Source organism: Peromyscus californicus, unplaced genomic scaffold (genome assembly GCF_007827085.1).
Source record: "Peromyscus californicus insignis strain IS unplaced genomic scaffold, ASM782708v3 Scaffold_11__1_contigs__length_118956290, whole genome shotgun sequence".
In the NCBI taxonomy this organism is placed as follows: Eukaryota; Metazoa; Chordata; class Mammalia; order Rodentia; family Cricetidae; genus Peromyscus; species Peromyscus californicus.
In genome coordinates this window covers 93,399,929-93,421,205 of record NW_026294402.1, presented here as the reverse complement: position 1 = coordinate 93,421,205, position 21,277 = coordinate 93,399,929, and the positions used below count along the sequence as shown (strand labels likewise).

General features: G+C 41.5%; 1 protein-coding gene across 2 annotated transcripts in view; it reads left to right on the top strand.

The window, feature by feature from the left end:
• The window catches only part of Pik3cb (phosphatidylinositol-4,5-bisphosphate 3-kinase catalytic subunit beta), a 111,765-nt gene that overhangs the window by 65,708 nt on the left and 24,780 nt on the right, over nucleotides 1–21,277 (top strand). For both annotated transcript variants that reach the window (XM_052717837.1, XM_052717829.1), the window contains 7 exons: nucleotides 9,487–9,738; nucleotides 11,963–12,059; nucleotides 13,277–13,407; nucleotides 14,745–14,795; nucleotides 15,755–15,943; nucleotides 18,224–18,345; nucleotides 20,242–20,385. In XM_052717837.1, the coding sequence (XP_052573797.1) occupies nucleotides 9,487–9,738; nucleotides 11,963–12,059; nucleotides 13,277–13,407; nucleotides 14,745–14,795; nucleotides 15,755–15,943; nucleotides 18,224–18,345; nucleotides 20,242–20,385 (986 nt within the window). The remainder of the gene's footprint in view (nucleotides 1–9,486; nucleotides 9,739–11,962; nucleotides 12,060–13,276; nucleotides 13,408–14,744; nucleotides 14,796–15,754; nucleotides 15,944–18,223; nucleotides 18,346–20,241; nucleotides 20,386–21,277) is intronic.

Genomic DNA, 21,277 nt, shown 5'->3' with positions numbered 1-21,277 from the left:
TCCTGGAGCTTGCTCCATAGATCAGGCTGGCCTCAAACACAGAGACCCTCCTGCCTCTGCCTTAAGAGTGCTGGGATTAAAGGTGTGTGCCACCACTGCCCAGCTCTTTAATTGTTTTGGGGTTTTTTTTTAATTTGTGTATGTGTAAGTGAATGTCACATGTGTCCCTGTACTCCAGGAATCCTGAAGAGGGTGTTGAACCCCTTGGAGCTGGAGTTACAGGCAGTTGTGAGCCACCCTATGTGGGTGCTGGGAAGTCCTTGTAAAGGAACTATAGCAAGCTCGCTCTCCGAACCACTGAGTCATCTCTCCAGCCCCTCCCTTCTTGCATTGTCTATTTTCTAAATAAATTAATGTAAGGTTGGTATTTTTTCTTGCTAAAATGTTTGAAAGAATTTCCTTCAAACTATCTGATCCTTGATTTTTCTTTTGTGGAAAGGCCTTTGATTAAGAAATATGGAGTAGCTGGGTGTTGGTATTGCAAGCCTTTAATCCCAGCCCTCAGTGGGTGGAGGCAGGTGGCTTTGTATGAATTGGAGGTCATCTTAGCCTACACAGCAAGTTCCAGGCCAGCCAGAGAAAGAGAAGAAAATTGGATTGGGCATGAGAGTTCAGTTCCCAGCGCCACGTTGAGTGGCTGACATTACCTGTCACTGCAGCTCCTGGAGATCTGACAACTTTGTCCTCCACAGGTGCCTGCACTCGCATGCACACAACACAACACAACACACACACACACACACACACACACACACACACACACACACACACACATTAAAAAGAATAAAATGAAATCTTTCAAACTTAAATAAAAGAATTTAAGTTTGGGTGGGCAGATGTCGCAGCAGGTAACCCCTCTTTCCACCAAGCCTGATGACCTGAGCTTGACTCCCAGAACCTGTGTGTGGAAGGAGAGAACTGACTCCTGCAAGTTGCCTTCTGTCCTGCACATGTGCAGCCTGGCATGCATGCATGCACAAAATAAATGTAATATAAAAATTTAAACATTTAATTGCATGTTCACAATGCATTGCATGCATATATAAATTGTCATAAATTAATTTAAAAATTTTAAAGAAAAAAATTAGTTTCCTCAGGGGCTATATAAATAGTAAAATTTTCCATTTCTTTTGTGCCCATTTTGGTAATTTTTTGTCTTTCAGGGAAATACTTACTGATCTACAGGGTGTTCCCCCCAACCTTTCTTATTTCTGTTTGTTTGGTTTAGAAACAGGGTCTCACTGTGTAGCCCTGGCTGTCCTAGAACTCATTATGTACACCACAGTGTTCTTAACTCACAGAGATCCACCTGCCTCTGCCTACCAAGTGCTGGAATTAAAGGCACATGCCACTATAGCTGGCACTTATTTTAAGAGTGTGTGTGTGTGTGTGTGTGTGTGTGTGTGTGTGTGTGTGTGTGTGTGTGTGTCCACCTGCCCGTTGGTGTCTATCTGTGTCTGGGGGTGCATGCTTGTATGAGTGTGTATATGCCATGTTAATGGAGGTGCCCAAGTGTAACTAGAGTTTTCCTGCTTGTCCCACACTCAGGACAAATCTCTCTCACCTGCCAGTCCCACAGCCACTCAGACCCGACCAAGTAAACACAGAGACTTATATTGGTTACAAACTGTATGGCCGTGGCAGGCTTCTTGCCAACTGTTCTTACAACTTAAATTAATCCATTTCCATTAATCTGTACCTTGCCACATGGCTCGTGGCTTACCGGCATCTTCACATGCTGTTTGTCATCGTGGCGGCTGGCAGTGTCTCTCTGACTCAGCCTTCCACTTCCCAGCTTTATTCTCCTCCTTGTCCCGCCTACACTTCCTGCCTAGCCAATGGCCAATCAGTGTTTTATTTATTGACTAATCAGCAACACATTTGCCATGCAGAACATCCCACAGCACCCAAGGAGTCCTGAAGAGATGGTTATGGACTGCCCTTTTTAGGTGCTAGGAACTGACCTGAGACTTCTGGAAGAGCAGTAAGAACTCTTAGCCTGTTGAGTCATTCCATCTGTAGAATCCCTTTAAAGAATTACCAAGTAGGCCAGGCTCAAGGAAGATAATCTCCTTCTGTGAAGTTAGCATATCTAATCACCAGAGCTCAGTCCATCACAGTTATAGGACCAGAAGTCATACAAGGTTCTGTGAGATCTGAGCAGAAAGCTCAAGATGCTCAGTGATGACTCATTACTCTCTGGCTACATTGGATTGTGTCCTAGCATGGCAAGGGGGTAGGATTCTGTGTGTCTGGATTCTTGGTCTGTCTTTGCCCAGTTCTGTTTTTTCATCTTTTGTGTATACAGTTTGATTTGGTTTTTGTGAGTGTCTTACGTGGTCCAGGCTGGTCACAGACTCACTATGTGGCTAAGGATGACCTTAGACTCTTGGTCCTCCTGCCTCTATTTCCCAAGTGCTGGGATTAGAGGCTTGTGCTGCCACACATATGTACATCCTACTGTTGAGCAGATGCCTCAGCTGACCGTTGCTCACAGTACAGAAGATCCCATTAGGCAGTCAGAGTATAGAGAGAAGCCAGGAGCTGCCCCAATGGGCAAGCATCTTCTGACTGTTGGAGGCAGCAGAGATTTCACCCATGTTTCACTCTCCTTTTTTTCTTTTCTTTTAAATTAAGTTTTTTTTCTTTTATCTGTTATGTGCACATGAGTGTAGACACATGGAATTTGTGTGGAGCTCAGGATAACTTTGGGGAGTAGGTAGGTTTCCTCCTTCCTCTGTGGTTCTGAGGATTGACCTCAGGCAGGCAGGCTTGTGTGGGAAGCACTTTTACCCCCTGAGCTCTGGCTCGCTCTTGTGCTGTGGCCACACCTGTAGCAGAGACAGCTTCAGGAGTGGGCATATATATCTTAAATCTCAAGAGTTGAAGTTGCTTTTCCATTAGAGGTGTTGTGATCTGAAGAATATGGTACATCATCATGAGCTTTTCTCTTTATTCTTTTTGAGCAGAAAATACTTAGCATAGCTTGCAAAAAATACACATGAATAAAACTCCAGCTTTCTGGTTGGATTAAGAAGGTATTCAGGTTACAAAAAAATAATTGGAAGATTGCAGGTCGAGAGCAGCTTAAAGCATGGCTAAATTTCATATGATGTTCAGCTTATTCCTTGGCTGTGCATATGAGGATCTGAGTCTTCAATCTCAGACTGGTGTGTGTGTGTGTGTGTGTGTGTGTGTGTGTGTGTGTGTGTGTGTGTGTGTGTGTGTTGCAGAATGGTATTAAGAAGGAAAGTGTTAATGAACTAAAAAATTAATAGATTTTGCACCACAGAGGAAAAGAGAATATTAGGCAGACTAGCATACATTTCAAGGATTGTGAGGCAGTCCCAGAAGGTCTAACAGACTTGTGCTCTGGGTTTCAGAAGGAGAAGAAAAGGGTACAACTCAGAAAAACCATTTAAAGAAGTAACACAGAAAGCCTTTTTATGTTGGCAAAGGATGTAAGCATGCAGAGTTAAGAAACTGGCTGTACCCAAACATGATATAGGCGTATTCTGCATTACATGTATTAGTCATTCATCACAATATCTCCTAGCTTTTGTGATGTGGTTTTTATGTGGGTTTCAATACCCCTAATCATTTGAAATATGTAGAAAAACATTGAAACTCTATCTTTTTATCTCCCTCCTTTATTGTCTGGAACACTAAATACTTTGTGTGATGAGTTTGCACGTTTAATGTAGCTATCGCCAACATCGCCACATGCCTGGGTAGTTTTCCTCTCCTAAGTCAGAACAAAGCATCCTCTTGACAGATTGTGATGTAACAAATTAACATTTGGTCTCTGGCACGAAGCTTCTAAAGCCCGTGTCATTTCCTGAATGATAGGAGAATCGTAGTTATTGGGCAGGGGGACAAGTTGGGCAGTGTGGGGATAGGATCTGATGTAGCACAGGCTGGCTTTTGGCTCCCTCTATTCCTGCCTCCACATCTCAAGTGCTGAGATCATGGGAGCATCCCATGTCTGACTAGAACATCTTTTATTATAAAATTTGACTGAGTCCCCAGTTCTGAGAGCTTCTAAAACCCTTGATGTCTGTGTAGTGGTAGAAGGGTTTCGTCTTCTTGTTTTGTCAATTTTGTTGTTAAATTCATGAATTTTCTAGTAACCAGAAAGCTCCTGCACAGCTCCAGGATAAAGGCTGGTTATCAGAGACACCAATCATGTGAATAGTGGGTTGTTAGTCTCCCTTGGTGACCACAGCATTAGGCAAGAGACTAGAGACTAACTTAATGACCAGTAGTAGTCAGTGATTTAATTATTCATGCCGACTTTGGACTCTTAATAAAAGTTGTGGAATAACAATAAATTATTAATTTATTATTAATTATAACAAATATTTCTATTTCTGTTTTATTTTATATATTTTATATAATATATATTTTATTATTGATGTATTATATATTATAATATATAAATTATATAATATAATAGTAAAAATATATAAAATATATATTATATAAAATATACTTAATAAATAAAAAATAAAATAAATAAGAGTTATGGAAATGACTCAGCAGTTAAGAGTGCTTGCTGCTCTTTTGGAGCACCCGCAGCTCACAACTGTCTGTTAACTGCACTTCTAGGGGAACCAATCCTCTCTTACAACCCTCCATAACTAGTTCTAGGGGATCTGGTGCCCTCTTTTGGCCTCCACAAACACCAGACATGCATGTAGTGTGCTTACATACATACAGGGAAAACACTCATGCACATACATTAAAAATAAAAATCTTAAAACAGCAGAACTCTAGGGACTGGAGAGATGGCTCAGTGGTTAAGAGTGTACTGACTGCTCTTCCAGAGGACCAGGTTCAGTTCCCAGCACAGCATCCACATGGCAGCAAACAACCGTCTGTAACTCCAGTTCCATGGGGTGCACAGACATATATTCAGGCAAAATATCTATACCCGTAAAATGAACAACAACCATGAAAACTTTTAACCAAGAGTTCACACGAACTCTGGGTTGGTGGGTACATCATCGGGCTGTTCATCCTTGTCCTTTTAAATAGTTACTAAAATAAACTGGTGATCTTGCTCCCCATAGCTTGTGAACCATTACACAGAATTAGTGGACTTTGGGGGCAGGGTTGTAGGATCCCTCAGTTAATTACCAGTTGATCAGAAGTATTGAAGAGACCTGGGATTTGAAATTGGCAACTGAAGTGGGGAGGAGTCTTATGGATCTCAGCCTATGATTAGTGCCAGAATTGAATTGTAGGCATCCATGTAGGAAAAAAAAAACTACGCAGATTTGGTGCCTAAAGCATCTAAGTGTAGAGGAAATAGGTTCTCCTTTGGATAAGTGATTAGGAGTACAAAGAGATAACTGTATAAAAGGTGGGAACTCACCCTTTTTACGCTACTGATCTCTTTTTGTGTCTAATGCCTAAGGGCAAAAAGTAGTGGATTGTGGCCAGAGTGTGGAACAAGAAGGAAGTTAAGGTGTTGATGTTGTGAAAAGATTCAAATCTTGCCCAACACAGCACTTTTAATTGGTGAGTGTAGGGGTGCAGTCTGTATGTTGGCTTGGCGCCTCCTGCTCTGGCACAGTGGCCAGTCCTGTGCATGATTACGCCCATTTCTCTTGCTTTTCTAATGTCTTAGGGCTTGTGAAAAAGGGTTTCATAGCTTTATTGCAGTCAGATAATAAAAAACACGATGACACTTTAAAATTCTTTGTTTTTGAAAATACTGAAACAGACTCAGACATTAGAAACAGGGGCAGGGTGTTTGTAAACAAATTTTCATGTGTTAGTTTTAGAAAAAAATTTAAAACCATTTTTCCAAAAACAAAAACTTTGTTATAGTTACAAGATTCTAAATTTAAAAGTTTTTTTCATAGTTTCATTATAGATCATTTAAAATATCTACTTATTTTAACTATTTTTCAACTCTAGTCATTTCAGTGAGTTACCAGATTTCTCAAGCAGAAATAATGTTAATGACTTTCTCGTAGGTAAATCATAAAGGGACTATAAAACAATGCTTTTTAGTCTGCCCAGTGTAGACTGTTTCTGTAGAGTGTGTAGGTTTTTATTGTTACAGGCCCAAGTTAGATTAGTTCCTTGTTATTCTTTCTCAGATTACACCTGTCTCTGTGTCTCTTCACAATTAGCACAGGACTTCTCTAGTCAATTGTACTTGTGACTTTTGGGCTTTATAAGCCATGCCATCCATAATACCACAGTGCCGCTCCACTCCCTGTGTCTAAGGCTCTGCAGAAGTTTGTTGGTGCAGATAAAACTATACTTCTTTATTTGGAGACAGTGTCTCACTATGTAGCCCTGGCTGGCCTAAAATTTGCTCTGTAGCCCACTTTGAATTCACAGGGGTCTTCCTGCATCTGCCTCCTGAGTGTAGGGGTTAAAGGTGCTCTGTCTTGTTTTGCTTTTAAGCTATTATTAAGTAATATTTATTCAGCATTTATATGGTAGTTGCTTGTTTTCATTTCTTAATGTCTGTCCAGACAACACAAGATGTTAGGATTTTAAAGCTCGATTCTCTATATCAACAAGCCCTGGAAAGTATTCACTTTTAAATTCATAATTTACTGAATTTGTTATATTTAAAAAAAATCTGTATATAAAAGGTAACAAGTACGCATAATTGTAAGGTCACTGGGAATAAAAAATATAACAAATCTCAGTTTCCAACTTTCCACAAGACAGATGCAAAATGTATTTTATATGCTTTATTCATGATTTGTTTAGCCACATCAAAAATGATTTGTAGGAATCACATGTTCTTTTCCTGTAATGTACACAGTAAGTTTTGACTTTTAAAACATAATGAGGGTATTTAATTGACAAATAGTAAAAGTCTTGGTAGGTGTGGGGATATAGCTCAGTAGATAGTTTTCCTCCCATGCACAAAACTGGGTTCATTCCACAGCACTACATAACTAGGTATGATGGATCACATTAGTAATTCAGTCATCTGGGACATGGGGGCAAGGAGATCACAAGGTCATGTTTATGTGTATAACAATATAAAGGCCAGCCTGAGTACATGGGACACTGTCTTTAAAGAAAAAAAATGTGTGTATAGCTGGGCGGTGGTGGCACACACCTTTAATCCCAACACTTGCCTTGTAGAGGTAGGTGGGTCTCTGTGAGTTCAAGGTCAGTCTGGTCTACAGATCAAGTTCCAGGACAGCAAAGGCTACACAGAGAAACCCTGTCTTGAAAAACAAACAAACAAAAACAAAACAAAACAAAAAAATGTATTTATACATAAGTATGTGTGTGTATGTATGTATGTATGTATGCATGCATGTGTGTATGTGCACCGTTAATTGGTAGGTGGGCTGCATATTTAACTGTCTCTACAGCTGTTGGACAAAACAGGGAAAATGGTCAGCTATAATAATCATAATGTCATAACATAATCTAGTTATTAATGAGCTTGCAGTTGATGATGCCATCAATTGAAAAAGGTATGTTTAGTGACTCATCGTGAAACAGATACAGGGGTGATACTGTGAGTTAATATGATATGTAAACCATAGGTGGGTTAAGTGCAGGTGACGGTGCAGTTGAACAGAATTATTATTGGAGATCCCAGCCTGTTCAGGCGACTACACTGGACATGTGGTAATTTATTTTTATTTGAATGGTAATATTGTGTCCTTTGAAAACTTCTTTATGCACGTGCATTGGATTAAAACTGGGTTTAGGGTAGGATTCGGCAGAAGACACTTCATTCTGCTTGTTTAATAGGCAAGATAGCTGGGCATGGTAGAGCATGACTGTGGTGCCAGCATGGAGGAGGCAGGAGGGTCAGGAGTTCAAGGAAAACATAAGGAGCTCTAGAGAGATGGATCAGTGGTTAAGGGCACTGTCTGCTTTCCAGAGAAGCCGAGTTCAGTTCCCGGCACCTACATGGCAATTCCCAACCATATCTAACTCTAGCTCCAGGGATCTGACACCTTCTGACATCCACAGACAAGCACCAATATAAACAAAATTTCTAAAAGAGTAAGTGATTAAGGAAATAAAGATCAACTGAGCTCAGGGTAGAGTTAGATGATTATGTAATGAGTAGATATATATTAATGCTACATGCTGATGCCATATAGACAGTCTGGGAATAAGTTGATACAAGGTCATTTGCCTCCAAAAGTGTGTCATTGCGCCACGTACAGTGTAGCTCTGCTTAGTACCTGTTGGGGTGTTGTGTTGCTGTGCTGGGGCTCACATCGAGAGGCCTTGTGCGTTCAGCTGGTGTGCTCCGCCACCCGGTATTGCTGTTTTTCTTCTCCTTTTGCTCCTCACTCTTTAAGTTGGTCATTTTTGTTTTGTTTTGTTTTGGGTTTGAGACAGGGTTTCTCTGTTTAGCCCTGGCTGTCATGGAACTTACTCTGTAGACCAGGATGGCCTGAAACTCAGAGATCCACCTGCCTCTGCCTTCCAAGTGCTGGGATTAAAGGCATGCGCCACCACCGCCCTGCTAAGCTGGAGGTTTTATTAAAGGTTGGGGCTTCAGCATGAGGACTGGGAGAAAGAGGTGCTCAGAAGAAAGTCAGATGTGCCCAAATACTGAGTACAGACCCCTCAAAGGAGAGCCCCAGTCTCTCTTTTGAGGTGATCCCTGGAGCTTACTGGCCAGCCGGTCATGCTGAATTGATAATGTCCAGCTTTACTGAGAGAACCTGGCTTAAAAGTATAATGGAAAGCAAAAGAGGAAGACACCCAATGTAGACCTTTTCTCTGTCTGCACACACGTGACCACGCGCACACACTTACAAGTGACTGAATGAAGTTAATTCAGTTTCATTTTTATTTCCCATGACATTTCTTGTTGGATTGGCAAGCAGTTCCAGTATGCCATGTCAAGGTACTACTGAAGGTACAGGAATAGGGTAATTAGAGAAGATGTCCATTTTAATTTGTGTGCAGTGCTGGGAATCAAACTGGAGGCTTTGTGAATGCTAGTAGGTAAGCTGTCCAGTCCCTAGGACAGCTGAGTACATCTTACTAAACATTTGCATATCCTCTGCATTGTCCTGTCTGTGAATCTTGTGATGTGGGGGGCAATTATACATATAGTTAGAATATCTCTAGCTGTCTGTTGACAGATAATGACAAATTCATGTTGTTTTTCCTATTGTTTGTTTTGTTTTTCTGAGATAGGGTCTCACGTCGTCCAGGCTGGTCTCAAACTTACTGTGTAGCCGAGGCTGGCCTTGAAATCCTATCCTTCCTGCTTCTGCCTCCTCTTCTGGTTTCTTTAGTCCCATTCCTCCGTGGAGACCACTGGGGTTTTGACGCGTATTTGATGTTGTAACTGCTCTACTCACTAATGGGACACGGGATTAGCTCACCATCATGTAGTGAGTGCTCACTGACGTCTGTGTGCAAGTGTCTAACGTGGCTGCACTGCTTTCCAGGGTTCTCTCGGCCTGGAGAGGGGCCCTGCGGTTGTGCCTCACTCCTGATTGTTTCCGTCTCCCTTCACAGGTTCATGTCAGAGCTGGTCTTTTTCATGGAACCGAGCTCCTGTGTAAGACTGTTGTAAGCTCAGAGATATCAGGAAAAAACGACCACATTTGGAATGAACAGCTGGAATTTGATATTAATATTTGTGACTTACCAAGAATGGCTCGATTATGTTTTGCTGTTTACGCTGTTTTGGATAAAGTAAAAACGAAGAAATCAACAAAGACTATTAATCCCTCTAAATATCAGACCATCAGGAAAGCTGGGAAAGTGGTAATGATACAGTAATTTCAGAAAATTGTTTATGTAGTAGGATATTTCAAGGCTCTGATATAATTACAGAAGTTAAGTTCTTTCATGTGACCTGAACCCTAAGAACTAGTTCCAAGAAGATGATAAAGTTCCATGTTCATGCCTTTTTTATGTTCTTTTCTCCAATTTATTTGAGGCGATTTCATGATACAATGTCCTCCTACAGAGGCACAAAACCTAGGGTGGCCCAGCGCCCACTCTGTAGCTCAGGCTGGCCTTGAACCCACTGTGACATGCCTGCCTCGGCCTCTGTATGATGGGACTGGCAAGTATGAGCCACTGAACCTGGAAAGTGATGACGTTTTAAAAACAGCTAGTCTGTAGTACTTTACCTAAATTTCCAAGTGTGTATATATATTTGAAAATTAAGATTTTTTTTTTAATTTTAGAAAGATCATTGATTGACCTCACTCAGCACACTTGATGTGACTTTAAAACACAAACACATGACTGGACATTAGTTTTGGGATGAAGTAAGAATATTTGTACTAATGTGAAAGTCAAGCCTTTTGTTGTAGACAGTCTCTGCTTCTGCTTTGCTGTCACCTTAGTATAAACAAACTTTGCTTTCAGAATCCCTTAAAGGATGTTAGACTTGTCAAATGGTCATCTTCCATATCTCTACCTTCTCACATGTACACATATATTCCCTGTATTTCTTTTATCATTTTAAAGACAGGGTCTTTTTGTGTCATTCAGGCTGCCCTGAAAGTGTGGCCTAGGTTGGTCTTGAACTCTCAATCCTCTTGCCTCTTCCTACCGAGTAAAAGGATGTGCCACCAGAGTTGTCTCAGAAGCAGCAATAGTCGTGTTTGTGTTTCCAGCTCTGGGGATTGAACCAGGCCCTTCGTGTGCTGAGGTTTACCACTGACCCACAGCCCTAGCCTTTCTATTTCATGTTGATAGTCAAATGTTTTTCTTTCTTTCTTTCTTCCCTCTCTGTCTCTGTCTCTCTTCTGTCTGTCTTTAGATAGGGTTGCTCACAGCCCAGACTAGCCTGAGACTAGGTCTCTAGATCGTCTCCTAGACTACTAGCTGATGATGACCTTGAACTCCTGATCTTCCTGTGAGTTTAAGACCAGCCTAGTATACAACAGAACACTAAAGGTGGGAAGGAAGATCTGGTAATATAAGCACTCCCTCTGCTTATTATGATACAGCCTTCTAAAAATAAATTTTAATGTCTCAAACATCATAGAAGGGCTGGTTCCTTTGTGGGCTTTCCTATCTTGATAACAAAATTCTTCTGAAAGGTTTGAAAAGAAAAATATATATGTACACACACACACACACATACACACACACACACACACACGAACACAAATACTCAGACTGATCTAGGCTGGTCTCGTAAGAGTCCTAATTGCGTAGTGCCTCTTTTGTTGTTGTTTTGAGACAGGGTCTCACTATATGGCTAGCTTTGCTGTGTCTAAAGGCATGTGCCACTATGCCTGGCTTTAAAAACAAAAAAACTGGGGGCCTGGAGAGATGGCTCAATGGTTAAGAGCAGTGGCTGCTCTTCCAGAGGTCCTGAGTTCAATTCCCAGCAACCACATGATGGCTCAAAACCATCTGTAATGAGATCTGGTGCCCTCTTCTGGTCTGCAGGCATGCATGCAGGCAGATTACCATATACATAATAAATCAATCAATCTTAAAAAAACAAAACAAACCAACCCCCCCAAAAACAGGCTCTCATTTTGTAAACCAGACTTGCTCTGTAAACTTGCTCTGTAGCCCAGGCTGGCCTCAAACTCCCAGCAGTCCTCCTTCCTCAGCTTCCAGAGCTGGGATTACAGGTGTGAGTTCCCACATGACACCGGTGCCTCCCTTTTAGCAATAGAAGTAATTCCTGCAGTATCCAGAGGCCTAGCTTCCTCCCATGCTAGATTTACTGTACTACCCACTTTGTATTCATTATTTAAAAACAGAAAACAAAATTTTCTATTTGATGGGCATACTGTTTTATTGTGGTATATTTATTGGCCTGTGAAATTTTTCCTAATAGTTATAAAGATAATTGAAATTGCTCTCATCTGTATCTTCTTTTCATTTTGCATGAATTTTTTGAAATTACCTAGAACTTCAGAAATTTCTAGTATTAACATTGGAATGGGGGCATGAGCATTGTCACGCCTTGAAGTCCATTCTGGGTTTATTTATGTTATGATGCCTTTTTCAACAGCATTATCCTGTAGCATGGGTAAATACGATGGTTTTTGACTTCAAAGGACAGCTGAGGTCTGGAGACATAATACTGCACAGCTGGTCTTCGTTTCCTGGTAAGATTTACATTCTGGGGGCAGCCACTAGTGCCGGAGAGCAGCTAGCGTTTTACTGGTGATTACTCAGGGTTTCTTGGGTTTACTGTTGTATTTCAGTAAAGAGATTGTCTTTGTTGTTTATTCTTTTTGTTGTTTTGTTTTATTTTGTTTTGTTTTGTTTTTGAGACAAGATCTCTTTGTGCTGACCTGGAACTCACTCTATAGACCAGGCTGGCCTCAAACTCACGGAGATACATCTGCCTCTGCCCTCTGAATCCTGGGATTAAAGGCATGCACAACCATTTCCAGCTGTTTTTTATTCCAAAATTGACTTACAGTGACTATTTTGTTACAGACATGAAGTTCTTGAGTGTATATTTTTTTATTTCAATGTGTTCTTGTTTTAAACATTTTATTTTTGTAGGCTTTTAAGGAAACCTCCTAAGTAACAGTGTCTTCTGTAACAAGCTTTATTGCTCATAGCTGTCCCTGTGAATGAGCACTCCGGAGATTTAGAAAACAGTAAAAGCGCCGGGCGGTGGTGGCGCACGCCTTTAATCCCAGCACTCGGGAGGCAGAGCCAGGTGGATCTCTATGAGTTCGAGGCCAGCCTGGTCTCCAAAGCGAGTTCCAGGAAAGGCGCAAGGCTACACAGAGAAACCCTGTCTCGAAAAACCAAAAAAAAAAAAAAAAAAGAAAACAGTAAAAGCATTTGTTTTCCAGTTAGATTTAGCTTGATGATCAAGATAAACGAGCCCTTTGCACGTGTCTAAAGGCTTACTGATGCAGTTTGCTAAACTTTCTCAAGTGACACAACTTTTAGGGACATTTTCGTGAAAGAAAACCAGTTCTAGACTTTTGTTTTTTGTTTGTTTAATTACTTTATTTTAATTTTATTATTTTGGTTTTTTTTGGGGGGGAGGGGGGGACAGGGTTTTTCTGTGTAGTCCTGGCTGTCCTGGAACTCGTTCAGGGTGGCCTTGACCTCACAGAGATTCATTCACCTGTCTCTACCTCCCAAGTGTTGGGATTAAAGACCCACACCTTCACCACCCGACCAGACTTTTTTTTGTTTGTTTTTCCGAGACAGCTTTGCGCCTTTTCCTGGAACTCACTCTGTAACCCAGGCTGTCCTCGAACTCACAAAGATCCACCTGTCTCTCAGACTTTTGTTTTTTTTAAAGTTTACTTTCAAAACCATTTTCTTAAGGATCCAAATTGTTTGCGTGTTTTAGATGAGCTGGAAGAAATGCTGAATCCCATGGGCACTGTGCAGACCAACCCGTATGCTGAAAATGCAACTGCCTTGCATATTAAGTTTCCAGAGAATAAAAAGCAGCCTTATTATTACCCTCCCTTCGATAAGGTAAGATAACTAAAAGGCCACTATGCATGAAGGAATTGAATTCTTCCTGGATGTAAATGTTCGGTCCAAGCTCAGTGTGTCTAGTTCTTTCAAAACTCTCCATACATTTGACATTGTTATCCAGTGGAAAGCTGTGCAATTATGGCAATTGATTTTGGCTTATCACAGACCAAGTGAAAGGTGGTGTCTCTGCAGTTCAGGGGCCGTGTTTATAAAGAGGGATTTAATTGTTCTGAGCTCTTTTCTGATGTAAAGAGTCTCTTAAGTGTATTCACACATAACTCTGAATGTGTAATGTGTTCTGTGAAACATGCCTGGCATGTTGATTCAGAGATTAAAGGTACAATGAAAGAAGAGACGATTAATGCTGAGTGTTACTATTATCAGGACTTTGAGGGTAGTGGCTTTTAAGACAGTGTCTCACTCTAGCCAGCATGACCTGTTACGGAGCTATATGCTCAACCCCAGAGGTGGTTTTTAGAGTATTATGCAAATTAATTATGTAATTCAGCGTTGCTTTCTTCATTTGTACTTTTAAGTGAATTGTGCCCACCCAGAAGCCAATTTATCATTACAGGGTCTTTAAGAAGGTTATTCTGCCCAGCATGGTGCCTCACGCCTATAATCCAGCAGAGGTGACATTGAGGCAGGGAGATTGCCAGTCCCTGCCTCAAAATCCCCCTTGGTTACATATAAAAGTGGCTCTTTCTCAAAAGCATTTTAAAATTTTTAAAAAGCTGTGGATCACCACATTAAACACGTGATAATGGAGGTAAATTACTTAGGACTGTAGAACTCAGTCACCAGCCATGGAACTTCTGATTCTTTCCTCCTTTCCCCGAGAGTCAGGCATTTCGAATTCTTTCAAGAATATGAGCCCTCTATATAAACTGAGAGAGTTGAAAAATACTTTTCAGCTTCCACCATGTCCTTCCTGTTACATTATTTTTAATGGCAGTGCTGGGGATCAGACCTACACGTTAGGAAATGCTCTACCACTGAGCTCTACCTCTGCCAAGCCTAGACTTCCACTGTATTCCAATAAATCAACGTTTGGTTTTTCCCTCCTCTCCCTATTGTCCTTTTCCGCCTCACCACATCCCTGCCATGCGTGTAGCTGAACTGGGCTCAGGCTTGCTCCCCCTCCCTCTCTGTTGTCAAGAGAAACACTGGGTTTTTGTTGTTGTTTTATTTTTAAAATTTGTTCCCATTTGTAAAGGCTAGAAGTGCCAAGTGTGTGCAGTCTCTTGTAATCCAAGTGCAAAGTAGTTATTAACATTGAAAATTTTACAAATATCAGACCCACAATTTAACTTTCATTACTATATTTAAAACAGATCATTGAGAAGGCAGCCGAGATTGCCAGCAGTGACAGTGCTAATGTGTCAGTAAGTACCAAGCTTCGTCTGGCCTTTCCCGCTACAGAGCTATGTCAGTGTGAGGGCCGACACCTCATCTGTTGTAATGATGTGTGGGAGACACAACTCCAAAGCAGTCTCACATCCCAGCGCTGGCTAAATGTAGCTCAGTTTCTGGTGACTTGTATGTGAGTGGCAAACCCTTTTCTGTACAGCTTCAGGGTTAGTGGCCCACAGTAGATGCTATCGCACCTCATAGATTTCCAGTACGATTTTAATTTAGTGTCATTTAATTAACTTAGTGGGCCGTGTTCTTTCACATAGCAAAGCCAGTATAATATGGACTAGCTTCATAGTGAGGGACCTTTGTCCTCTCTCTGAGAACTCTGCCAAGTTGAGAATGTCATTTCTGTTTTATGTTTTACTATTTATTTCTGTTCCAGCTCCTTTTTTACTACATGACAAACAACAGAAGCATAGAAGCAAGACTAGAGTCCATATATTTATTCTGAGACCTTTGTTAATATCTATCATAAATTTATTCCGGGGCTATTAATATGTGCTGCTCACACCTCCTGGGCTAGACCCTGGACACACACACACACACACACACACACACACACACACACACACACACACACACACACACGGTGGGGGGTGGGGGGCGGGGGACTTATAAATAATAGTGAATTTATAGGATGAGATATATTTAAATAAGATATATTTAACCTAAAAGCAATAGTGCCATCTAGTGTTTGCACTTGGATTTAAAAACAGAAGCACCTTTCTTACTGTGTAGCTCATAAACTTAATATTGAGCAATGCAGAATTTTTAAAAGGATCCACTTTAATTAATCTTTGTACAAAATTTCGGTTTTGTGCTTCAACTAGTAAAGCTGACAATTATAAATTCATTCATATAAATTTGCTGAATGGTTGCCTGTGGTTTGCACAGTTAAATTCTCTAATGAGTATTTTACTTTCTTAAGAGTCGTGGTGGAAAAAAATTTCTTGCTGTACTGAAAGAAATCTTGGACAGGGACCCCCTGTCTCAGCTGTGTGAGAATGAAATGGATCTAATTTGGACTCTACGGCAAGACTGCCGAGAAAATTTCCCACAGTCTCTGCCGAAACTCCTACTGTCGATCAAGTGGAATAAACTTGAAGATGTAGCTCAGGTAACAAGATCCTTCCCTCCTCCCTTTCGCCTTTCTCCTCCATCCCTTATCCCTCTCCCCCTTCTTTTCCCCAAATAACAAAAAAATCATTTCTATAGATCTGTGTGTGTGAGCGTGTGTGTGTGTGTGTGTGTGTGTGTGTGTGTGTGTGTGTGTGTGTCTGTATGTACATGTGTATACATTGCTTGTGTAAAGTGTCTTTCCACAGGAGTATCCCCATTTGTTGGATACATTTTCTATTTTCTTTTATTTCTTTTTTGTTGTGTTTTGTTTTTGTTTTTTCGAGACAGGGTTTCTCTGTGCAGCCCTGGATGTCATGGGACTCACTCTGTAGACCAGGCTGGCCTTGAACTCAGAGATCTGCCTGCCTCTGCCTCCTGAGTGCTGAGATTAAAGGCATGTTGTACCACCACCACCACCACCACCACCACCACCACCACCACCACCACCACCACCACCACCACCCGGCTAGTTTCTTTTTAAAGATAGGCTCTCACTATGTAACTGTGGCTGCTCTCAAACTTTCAATCCTCCTGTCTCAGCCCCAAAGTGCTGAGGTTGCAGATATGCACCGTGATGCCTAGCTTGTTAGATAATTCCCTGCAGGAGCTATTTTTGAGGTTTTAAATACTTACATGTGCTATGTACCATCCAGGAACTTTCAAAACTTCAGGGATCCTGGAATCTGGGTGAGGTAGCCATGCCCAATGTTAACAACCATTGTAACAGTATTTTGAGAGCCACCATCTATCAAAGGGGGTGTAGTCAGATCCTGGGTACCTGGGTACCATCACCAGTTTCATTATAGGACCCCAAGTGCTTTTATTGTTGCTTTAGGCAGGGTCTTACTATGTAGCCCTGGCTGGACCAGAACTCCCCACACTGGCCTCAGACTCACTGACACTTGCCTGCCTTGCCTCTGAGTGCTGGGTTTCAAGGCGTGCACCAGCATGCCTGGCTGAGTTGCTTTTGAGATAAGCAGCCAGATGAAGGAACATCTTTTGATCACTGGAGTCTAATCGACATAGCTCTCTAGTACTGATACTGCCCAGTAAATTGCTGTCAGTGGTACAGGATACTCAAGAACACCCAACAAGAGATAGCAAATACTGAAGAGCAAGCTTTGCCAAGTGCTGAGCTTTGCAAGGGCCACAAATCACCGCCCCCCCCAGATCAGTTTTCTTCCTAGCTGTCTGTCCCCATGAGACTGCCCTGTAAATGTATCATAGCCACAAGAGGAGGGCTCTGCATTGCAGAGAGCCATGGCAGAGGCAGCTAAGAGTCCTCCTCTCCAGATGACCCAGGTGTGGCCACATCTACGCATCTTCCACATGTGGTTCCAGCTCCTGCCCAGGAGTCCTGGTTGTCCAATGTCCAGTTAGCATTTGTGAATAAGATTTATTATTCACTAAAAAGAAAGTAGCCATTATTTAGCTCTTATGGATTAATTATATTTATTCTGATTTGAGGAACTCAAATGTGTTCTGATTAATAAAAGATTCTGTAAAGTAATAGATTTCTTTAAAAATTCATTTAAAACTAGCAGGACTTGGTGGTGCATGCCTTTAATCCCAGCACTCGGGAGGCAGAGGCAGGTGGATCTCTGAGTTTGAGGCCAGCCTGGTCTACAGAGGAAGTTCCAGTACAGCCAGGGCTATAAAAATCTGAAACCCTGCCTCAAACAAATAAACAAACAAACAGATAAATAATTCAATTTAAAGTAAAGTTTGTAATTTTATGTTGAGTTATTAACCTCCTTAGTGGATAAGCCTTCAGTTAGCTTGAAACTTAACTTATGTTTATACTTTACTTTTTTCCCCCTCGAGACAGGGTTTCTCTGTGTAGCTTTGTGCCTTCCTGGAACTCGCTCTGTAGCCCAGGTGGGGCTCGAACTCACAGAGATCCGCCTGCCTCTGCCTCCCGAGTGCTGGAATTAAAGGCGTGCGCCACCACCACCCAGCTTTTACTTTACTTTTACAAGCTTCCTGGTTGTTTCTTTATCCTTCTTCTTTTCTCCTTAAATTATGTGGTGGCTGTGGTTGTAGGAGCCACGTCTGCAGTGTCTCAGTCTGTTCATTAAGCTCTTAGTAACCTTTTAAACATATATAGAGAATGTTTCAGAGACAAAAACGGTTTTTGTTAGTCTGCATCTGCCAGAATGTTTGAGGCATCAGTAATTAACATTTTTCCTTTCTTTTGACTCATCTCCATTCCCGTATGCCAGGAAGGATAAGTTACTTTTGTCCACCAAACTTCTGACCCAGTTTTAATTTTAAACAGCTTCAGGCACTCCTGCAGATTTGGCCCAAACTGCCCCCCAGGGAAGCGCTGGAGCTCCTGGATTTCAACTATCCAGATCAGTACGTCCGGGAATATGCCGTAAGCTGCCTGCGACAGATGAGGTATCTCTTTTATGGGACCATCCTGGGGCAAGGAATTGCCTGGGTGGGTAAGAAAGAGGGTGGCTCCTTGAATGTTGCATTAGAAAGGTAAGCTTGTTTGAGCTATGGTGGCCAGGTCATGCTGGCTCTGCGCAAACAGTTTAGTGGCCACTCTTCGCCTTTACTATAGGAGACTGAGTTCTGAAACCTTAGTTTCCAACCGCAGAGGCCAGCTTTTCCAAGGTGAGCAGCCATGACGGTGTTGTCTCTTTCCTTCGCAGTAGTCCACCAATCACCCCAAATAAAAAGGGTTAATATTTTATGATGGAGGCATGTTTGTTTATTTTCAGAAAGGATCTCACAGGCTGCCCTTGAACTCATTGTGTAGCCCAGGCTAGCTAGTTCTCAATCTCTAGCTAGTTCTCAATCTCAGACTTATCCTTCTGCCCCCAGTCCTGGCTATGGTCCCTTCTTGCCTTAGATCTGTTTTAAATCATTTGTTAGGCAGAAGAAACTATATAAACTTTCTAATAGTGGTCTGAGAAGCAAAATCAGATCTATAAGAGAAACATTTTTATACTTCTGTTTGTGGTTTTTCTTTCCTTTTTCTTTTTTTACTGCTTATTTATTATTATTATTATTATTATTAATTATTTTTGGTTTTCCAAGATTCTGTGTAGCCCAGGCTGTCCTCAAACTCAGAGATCTTCCTGCCTCTGCCTTCTGAGTGCTGGAATTAAAGGCATGCACCATCACTACCTGACTTTCGCTTCTGTTTTTTATACTAGCTATTGGTCTTTATAAGTGGACATGGATCTTCATAATTAATTAATTGATGATCAATTAAGATTGATGTATAGGTAGTTGTATTAAAAATGAAGCCCCAGCTGCTTTGTCTCCCTGCATTTGCACTGGAGGCCTGATGAAAAACACTTTGTACTCTGGGTTAAGTGTTCGATTTCGGAGGGAGATGCTGAAATAATCATGTTGCCCCATATGGCTAATTCTGACACCTCCCTCTGGTAAATGTTAGTGCTCTGGGTTTTGTTTCTCATTTGGTGCTGTAGTTTGACCCCAGATTCACCTTAGCTAGTCATTTTTGTAGCCAATAGTTGGGAAGCACTGTGGACAGTGAGAGGGCAGGGTATTCTGACCTTAGAACCACTGGGCTTGCCTGTGGTGGCAGTGGCCTTGGCCAGAGTAAAGTCAGTCCCTTTATAATAACGTATTATGCAGTGAAATTGGTATAATCTCTGCCTGAAGGTGCATTCATTTCCTTGGCCTTCAGGCTATTTGATGTTAAGGTTTTAGTTGTTTACTGATTTGGAAGAATGAATTACTTAAAACCACATGATAGCAAAGAAAAAATTACTAAAGCTTTCATTTTAAAAATACTTGTTTGACTAAATACAAAATACATTGGCAATATCAGAGTTGTGCTCAGGGGCCTGTGGGGTAGCTCAGGAAGTGAATGTCCTGAGTGACCCCTGGGACCCATGTAGAGGGAGAATGAGAGAATTTACTCCACCATGTTGTCCCTTGACCCCCACATGAACACCATGGCACACACACCACATACATGTCTCACACACAATAGAAATAAAGAATTTTGTTAAAGTAGCTATTTGGGGGCAGGGGCGTGACTCCTGGCTGATTATACATGCAATAATCAGTTATAACAACTTTCGAGGTTTGATAAGAATGTCCCATGTCTTGCTGCTGGTCACCCCCTCCCTGCATCTGAAATCTGTATCTTTTATCTGAAATCGGTATTCCAATGTGGTGCAGTGAGTGTAAACATGTGAGAAGCCTGGCCCAGAAGACCTGTGTGTTGCAGCCAGTTAGCATGTGAGTTGGGCGGGGAGGGGTCTTTTTCTGGCACAGGGGCTGAGCTTCTCTCTCTTTTGTTTCTTTCAGTGATGAAGAACTCTCTCAGTATCTTCTACAGTTGGTGCAAGTTTTGAAATACGAGCCTTTTCTTGACTGTGCCCTCTCTAGATTCCTACTAGAAAGAGCACTTGATAACCGGAGGATTGGGCAGTTTCTGTTTTGGCATCTGAGGTAAGTCTTTCACGGTTCATGTGCTTTAATAACTAATTCAGTGGGGTGTAAGACATTAGTCGGGCCATCAGAGGCTTCCTGGTTTCCAATCGATCTGTAGCATTTACAGTTTAGTGGCCTCCTTTTTCATACCCACACTCTACTTTGGTCATTTGGCAAAGAAATCCAGACAACTATCCCATGATCCTTTCTGGATTTTAAACTAAAACTGGTAGCATATATTATATTCTCTAGCAAACTAATTTTCTTGTAAAGTATTTAATACTTAGGCTTGCATATATGTTTTGTTCAACTCCACCCATTCCCTCCCCTCAGTTACTCCTCTCTCCTCCAATTACTTTTCCTTTCCAACTTCAGGTGCTCTTTTTTAAAAATAAACGAATTGTCTTAATATATGTTAGCTGTGTGCTGATTTGTTTATTCCTTTCAGAAGTTTGTGACTAATACATACATTTAAATCTATTTTATTTTATGTGTATGGGTGCTTTACCTGTATGTATAGATGTACTTGTATGCCTGGTGCTTGTAGAGGCCAGCAGAGGGCATTGAATACCCTGGAACTGGAGTTACAGACAGTTGTGAGCTACCATGTGGTTGCTGGAAATGCAACCTGGGTCCTCTGTAAGAGCAGCCAGTGCTCCTAACCACTGAGCATCTCTTCAGCTCCCATTTGTGAATTCTGTTATCACTACTTTACTAAGTAAAGTCACAGTTTTACTAAAACAATAGTGATTTTATTGATGTATTTTTACATTGTGTTTATTTACATGTCTTTCTACGTGTGAGTACAGATGGCTATAAGGGCCAGAGGCCTAGGATCCCCCTGAAGCTAGACTTACAGGCACTTGTTAGTCTTGGGTTCTCTGCAAGAGCACTACAAGTACTTCACCTC